Source organism: Scophthalmus maximus, chromosome 17 (genome assembly GCF_022379125.1).
Source record: "Scophthalmus maximus strain ysfricsl-2021 chromosome 17, ASM2237912v1, whole genome shotgun sequence".
Lineage (NCBI taxonomy): Eukaryota > Metazoa > Chordata > Actinopteri > Pleuronectiformes > Scophthalmidae > Scophthalmus > Scophthalmus maximus.
The window spans coordinates 19762501-19770000 of record NC_061531.1 but is presented as its reverse complement, the minus strand read 5'-3'; the positions used below and the strand labels follow the sequence as shown (position 1 = coordinate 19770000).

The 7500-nt window shown below is 51.1% G+C and overlaps 1 protein-coding gene across 1 annotated transcript in view; it reads left to right on the top strand.

Moving 5' to 3' along the window:
• The first annotated feature begins 832 nt into the window (after nt 1–832).
• The window catches only part of gsg1l (gsg1-like), a 14477-nt gene continuing 7809 nt past the window's right edge, over nt 833–7500 (top strand). Inside the window, exons 1-2 of the mRNA XM_035615913.2 lie at nt 833–1537; nt 5998–6045. Coding sequence (XP_035471806.2) covers nt 1189–1537; nt 5998–6045 — 397 coding nt within the window. The 5' untranslated portion in view covers nt 833–1188. The remainder of the gene's footprint in view (nt 1538–5997; nt 6046–7500) is intronic.

The following is a 7500-nucleotide window of genomic DNA, read 5'->3' as shown; positions in this document are numbered from 1 at the left end:
GCGGTGCAGTACACAGAGGGAACCAGAGTGTGTGAGTGACTGTTCTCTTTCTGTTTCCTGATATATTCAAAGCAACGATCAAATTCTAAAAATAGCTACGGTTGTTGTTTTGGGGAAAAAAACTATTCAAGACATTCATTTGTTTAAATCTAGTTCTGTCGACATCCAGTCTAAAGTCCATTTAGCACAGTAGCTGCTCTGGAGCTCTCGACCACATCATGATCTCCATCAGCAGAGGGAGGTCTTTGCCCAGATGTCACTGAGTTGTGACCGAATGAACAAATGACATCTCAAGTGTCCAAGTCGAGTCCATCACGTTGTGGTTTGATTCAGGTGCAGTGACTGAAGCTCTGTCCCAGATTCAAGAACCGTCTGCAGAGGAAAGAACGACGGAGAGACCCCGACCCCCACACAGGTCCTGGACCAGGGAGTAACACTATGTCCAATTTATGGGAAAACCTGGATCTTTTCTGTAACAGTTGCCTCCGTCATCACAGTCACTGATGGAGGAAAACTGTGGAGGCGTGTGATGAAGAACTGATGAACTGATGAATAAAACAACTATGAGCCTCAAGACACGGATGAAAACAGAGATTTGAGAATGTGTGTGTGTGTGTGTGTGTGTGTTCTCCTGCAGAGTATCTGAGCTCTGAGTGTGTGTGTGTGTGTGTGTGTGTGTGTGTGTGTGTGTGTGTGTCCTCCTTCAGACTGTCTGAGCTCTGAGTGTGTGTGTGTGTGTGTGTGTGTGTGTGTTCTCCTGCAGAGTGTCTGAGCTCTGAGTGTGTGTGTGTGTGTGTGTGTGTGTGTGAGAGAGAGAGAGAGAGAGAGAGACAGAGAGAGAGAGAGACGCTCCCCTCTCAGCATCATCACCTTCCCTCAGTCAGCGTCCTGCTCTCCGACACCTCGCCGCATCCTCCTCCTCCTCCTCCGGGGCTCGGAGCCGTGAGACGTGACGCTGGCGCGGATGGATGAGAACCATCGTCCATCACTTCCAGCTTCCAGCGTCTTTTCCCCCGGAGAGTCACCGCGCAGCACCGGTCACTTCTCTCCGCAGCACCGGGTCAATCTGGCGCAACGCGGAGACGCGAGGCGGCGGAGAGAGACGCGCGTAACAACGACAGCAACGACAGCAACGACTCCCCGGTGCGCCCCCGCCGCGCCATGCCGCTCCTCTGACCGCCTCCGTGGATGAACTTTCTCGCCGCCTGCGCGCACGCGGCCGCTGGCGCCGACCACCACCACGACGCCATGAGGACGACGCGCAAGTGCCGCGCGCTGCTGTCGGTGGCGCTGAACCTGGTGGCGCTGCTCTTCTCCACCACCGCCTTCATCACCACGTACTGGTGCCAGGGCACCCAGCGCGTCCCCAAGCCCAACTGCAGCGCGCAGCGGCGCCACAACTGCATCGACTACGGCGTGAACGAGACGGACCAGAGCAAGGTGCACTACAGCTGGGAGACCGGCGACGACCGCTTCCTCTTCCGCCGCTTCCACACCGGCATCTGGTACTCGTGCGAGGAGAACATCCACGAGGCAGGTGGGTGACCACGTGCGTCCAGGCAGCAGAACAATGTGAAATATCATCAGAACTACTCTACGTTCTTAATAATTCAACATGTGTGTCAGAGGTTCAAGTGTTCATGGTTTCAGGCGCAAACCTCTGTGCGTAAAAATTCATTTTACGCACAGAGGTTAGTTTCTCTGAGCCGAGCCGAGCCGGGTCCACGTTCTCAGCAGGTGTGTCCACCTGGTCCTGGTCCTGGTCCTGCGACTCTTCACCTCCTTCAGAGTCAGTTTCTCTCTCGGGCAGGAAACTGCTGAACAGATTCATCGACTTCATCGATATACAGAAAATGAACTGGCAGATTGTTTTAATTTCCTCAGATTTATCATCCACATGATGATAAACTGTAATATTGTTTTGGTTTTAAACTTTAACATGTTGCCTTCAGCCTTGGGAAAAACTTGGATGTTTTTACCAACAACTTTATGACATTTACAGACTAAACAATTGATAATAATCATAATAGTAATGAGTCATTTTGACAGGCCCGTGCCCGACACCCCTAAAATATAAAATGTTTCATCAGTCCGGATGCTTTAACAACTTTTCGAGCACGTTTTGGGCTCAAATTAGCGTAATTTTTAATATTTGCATCATAATAATAATAATAGCAATAATTCCTTTAATTACAATAGGTCAGTGGCTCGGGCCCTAATAATTCTGATAGTAAATATTATGTATACTGCACGTTTAACAATGCTCAAATACACATTTAACATACTTACAACAGAGAAGTATTAAAAATACACATTATTATTAGTCAGACATTAAAAGTGTTTCTGAAGAGGTGGATGTTTTTGCTGCAGTGATTCGTCAACGTCTCCCTGAGAGCAGGTTCATCAATTTTTTATTTCTTCAGATCAGATACAGTTTCACTTTGTGTTTTATTGTGAAGAAAAGGCCGAAAACCAACAATTCCACTCGCTCACGATGACTACTGACAAAGATGGACGACATGACGGCTCCGCTAAAAGTGAGGCCAGAACATCCTGATCGCCCCCTGGTGTCCGGCTGCAGTATAGGTCATATAGGCCCCGCCCCCTCCCTGTTAGCAGATGGGACATGGACCAAAGTCAAAAGTCAGCGTTCATGTTTCTGATCACTTTGCTTTTCATTAGTTATTATTTTGACAGTTTTATTACCTGTTGACCGTAAAAACCGTCCACACGTTGGGTCGGCGGCTTCCGTGCTCCAGGTTCTGTGTCTGCGCGGTTAAACATTAAACACAGATTTATTATTCCTGCTGACGTCTGATGAGAGGAAGCTTTTTCTGCTGCCTGCCAGAAAAAAAATCTGCAAACATTTGACGACAATTATTCATGAGTCTGCGTTCGATGAGAGGTCGGTAAAAAGAACTGACTTTGTAAGATATTTTATTTTTATTGGCAGAGCATTTGGTTGAAACACCTCGTCAGTTCCATGTCTGCTGCTAGAAAGTTTGGAGAAAAGGTGAAGATTAAAGATAAATGAATGAATTATCATCGTTAATCTTCACCACCGGCATTAGAAACTCTGTTCTAGAGAAGAGTCGACACGGTTTTTATTTAAAGACACGGATCCTCTGGTAGTTGTGGTATGAAGAGCGGACTCTCTGTATCGGTGCCGACAGTAGCAGCGTCAAGGCTGATCACTGCCGTACAACTTTACTGCTTCTATTCATCAGCCGCACGGTGCCGCTCCGTCGTGTCCTCGTTCTCCTGCTCGCTGGGCAACGTGCTGTGAAACTGCTTTTTACATTTTTGTTCTTCCAGAGAATTTAAAATAATGATGAAGCACTTTGAGTCTGGAGGTTCTCTCTGGTCCAGACTCTCCCCCCTTCTTTTCTTCATGGATCTATCACACAGTCACATGTACGGTACAGAGGCACGAAGAGGTTACAAAAGACAAAGTTAAAAGTTATACAAACACACAGTCCTGCTCTGATGATGCCTGAAGTGAAGCTTACGCCGTTACATCACAACAATCTGCCGCGACTGGCAAAGAGACTCGTAAGCTGCTCAGCTCGACGCTGTTTCAACTGCAGTAATGAGACGAGTCGCTCCAGGGACAAGCTTTAGTTCCACCGCAAAGAGACGAGCTATGACGGAGGAGTTTAATTTATTTCATATATATATATATATATATATATATATATTGGTTGTTTACAACAAGTTGCTTCTCTCCGCGTCGCGGTATAAGCCCCGCCCACTATCAGGTAATCGGTTGTGATTGGACCGGCAAGTCTTCTGCCGGAGGGGAAATGAAATCCTCTGCGTTGAATTTGCGTGAACACAAATAACATGTCTTTTGTTCAACACAACCACCGCAGGTCCTCTTGGTGTTGTGAGCGTCCGGTTGTGAGATCCAGCCGAGTAACGCAGAGAGTCACACGACTGTGGAAGTAGAGGAACGTCTCACCGAACCATTCAAACTCATTACAGCTGCAATTAGCCCCCGAATGACATCGGATCACGGATGAAGAAGAGTGCGGAGCCGCAGGGGAGGAAGAAGAGGAAGAGGAAGAAGAAGAGGAAGAAGAAGAAGAGGAAGGAGAAGAAGAAGAAGAAGAACGAGCGCTGAGACTAAGCGAGAGTTATAAAACCACCTGAAGCTGCTTTGAAATCCAATCTCTTCCATCACACGCCGGCAGACTGGAAGTCTGATGTCTTTGGGGAGCGTCGCCTCCCGGTGCCGTCGGGTCACAGACGAGCCCACTCGCTCTTTAATTACATTTCAGATTCATGTCCTAATCAGATGCTGGGATTTCTTTCACCGCAGCTCAGCCAAGTCAAGAGCAGGTTGACTGCCCCCCGAGTTGAAACTGTCTCCGATGATAACACGCAGCGTTTTTTGAAACAGTGAAGTCGTAACACCACCGGTTATCTGCAGTTATTATCATTTTTTAGCTTTGGCAACATTTTGTGCAGCTGCAGGAAACAGGAGGATTCGTACAATAGGAAGTTTAGGATCAGAGTCGCTGACAGAGCGACTTCCTGCCGCCAGAGGAGGTTGATAGAGAAACAGTAGAAGATACTGTACATGAACACGTGGTGATGAGAAGGAGAGTGACGGTTGGACCTGGAGGAGCCGGCGTTGATCTGATCTCACGTTTGGATTGAAAGCAAATTAGTATTTGTGAATGGTTGCGTGTGTTGCTGAGTAACTTCCTCTGGCGTGACGAGACGTTTTCACACTGACGCTTTTTTATCCTTTCTCCTTCACCTGGTGCATCAACTCTCATCCTTTCATCTTCTTCTTCTCCTTCTCACTCATCACCTCTTCCTCTTCCTCTTCCTCCTCCTCCCTCCTCCCTCTGCTTCATTCCCAGTGCATCTCACCTTGAATTCTCCACCTCCCTCCTCCCTCCCTCATCCCTCCTCTCCTCCTCCCTCCCTCTCCTCCTCCCTCTCCACCTCCCTCCTCCCTCCCTCTCCTCCTCCCTCCCTCTCCTCCTCCCTCTCATCCCTCCTCTCCTCCTCCCTCCCTCTCCTCCTCCCTCCCTCTCCTCCTCCCTCTCCTCCCTCCCTCTCCACCTCCCTCTCCTCCCTCCTCTCTCCTCTCTCCTCCCTCCTCCCTCTCCTCCTCCCTCCTCCCTCTCCTCCTCCCTCTCCTCCCTCCACCTCCCTCATCCCTCCTCTCCACCTCCCTCCTCCCTCCCTCTCCTCCTCCCTCCCTCCTCCTCCCTCCCTCCTCCTCCCTCCCTCTCCTCCTCCCTCCTCCCTCTCCTCCTCCCTCTCCTCCTCCCTCTCCTCCCTCCCTCCTCCTCCCTCCCTCTCCTCCTCCCTCCTCCTCCTCTCCTCCTCCCTCCTCCCTCCCTCTCCTCCTCTCCTCCTCCCTCCCTCTCCTCCTCCCTCCTCCTCCTCTCCTCCTCCCTCCTCCCTCCCTCTCCTCCTCCCTCCTCCTCCTCTCCTCCTCCCTCCTCCCTCTCCTCCTCCCTCTCCTCCCTCCCTCCTCCTCCCTCTCCTCCCTCCCTCCTCCTCCCTCCCTCTCCTCCTCCCTCCTCCTCCTCTCCTCCTCCCTCCTCCCTCTCCTCCTCCCTCCTCCCTCCCTCTCCTCCTCTCCTCCTCCCTCCCTCTCCTCCTCTCCTCCTCTCCTCCCTCCCTCCTCCTCTCCTCCTCCCTCCTCCCTCCCTCTCCTCCTCCCTCCTCCTCCTCTCCTCCTCCCTCCTCCCTCTCCTCCTCCCTCTCCTCCCTCCCTCCTCCTCCCTCTCCTCCCTCCCTCCTCCTCCCTCCCTCTCCTCCTCCCTCCTCCTCCTCTCCTCCTCCCTCCTCCCTCTCCTCCTCCCTCCTCCCTCCCTCTCCTCCTCTCCTCCTCCCTCCCTCTCCTCCTCTCCTCCTCCCTCCTCCTCCCTCTCCTCCTCCCTCCCTCTCCTCCTCTCCTCCTCCCTCCTCCCTCTCCTCCTCCCTCCTCCCTCTCCTCCTCCCTCCTCTCCTCCCCCCTCTGTTCTCTCTCAGGTGAGAAGTGTCGGAGCTTCATCGATCTGGCCCCGGCGTCGGAGAGAGGTGAGTGATGACGGTCATTAGGTGTCGCCACCTGTTCATCAGGCCCAGGGAGAAACAAAAACTAAAAGGTTTCCTTCCTGGAGTCTTCCGGTGTCTTTACCAGATCTCCAGAGCTTATTTTTCATTGGAATTTCTTTTACCTGCAGAGAAGAAAAAGTGGTTTGAAGAGCCCATGAACGTCCTTCCTCCAGTTTGTACTGTTCCTCAACCCTTTGGATTACAGTCACAACCCCGGAGTCCTTTCCAAGGTGACCGTAGATAAATGAATGAGTATCAGAGATACTCAACCAGCCGCGGAGCCACAAGCCTGGTGGAGATGTTTGGAACAAGTAGAGTCGAACGCTTCTCTGACACCTCCGGCTTAAAACCCCCAAGAACTCAGAAGCTTTCATCTTTTTATCTTCATTCTGAAAATGAAGATCGAGCGAGCTCTTGTCCTTCCTCCCCGAGCTCGTGCTGCAGGACACCTGCGGTCCCGTTTGACCGGCGCTCCATCCCAGTCAGCTCCCCAGCGCGACCGGGCGGGACGATCCCCACCGGTTCCTTCTTGGCCCATGTTCCATCCTTCCACCAGGTTTCGTTGAAATCCGTCCAGTAGTTTGGTGCATAAGGCTGCTGGCAGGAGAAACAAACACACCGTTTCCTTCAGCCTTCGTCACATCTCTTATCCTCTGATCTCCTGTGTGATATGACGACGCTCCCACGTGCCATATGGACGGAACGCTGCTCATTCTACGGACGACAGGGAACGTTCTGACTGCAGCGGGTGGAAGGAGGATCTGAGCGTCCACATGTGAGGGAAGATTCAGCTGCGTGTGGGCGTCGCCTCCTGGTTCGACCGCCTCGTGCACAGCAGCTGGTTGATAATGAAAGTTCTCTGATGGTTTCATCTGTCGGAGCCATGTGATGCACGGAGCCCGGCGACCTTGCTTCTCACACACGGACACAATATGTTGATCTGCCTTTGCTTTAAACACGACATGCTATCTGCTGCTGCTGCTCCGCCAGGTCCAAGTCCGTCCGTAATGAAATCTGAAACCGAAGACAAGACAACACGCAGAGAACCAGGGTCATAGATGCAAAACTCACGTGTCTTTCATTCATATTCTACTTGAGCAGACGCTGACGGGATTATTTGTCAGAGGCAACTGTTCTTCTATGATTCTTTTACAGTCCCGCCTCTCCTTACTTTCAGGCACGGACTGTAAATAAAGACGGACGACGCATCTCCGATTCCTCCCACTGGACAAACATGAAATAAATATCTGTAAAATCAAAAGCGCCTCAGCTCGGTGATCTGCTCCTTTTCTCTTCCACCTTCTTGTTTCTTGAATCCCTCCGATCCTTCTGTTGCTTGACAACAAGTTCCTTATTTAATTGATTCGTTCCAGAACTGATTCTTATAATATGAAGTATCGACCTAAATCATTAGTCGCCGCCTTATTCGTTCACCAG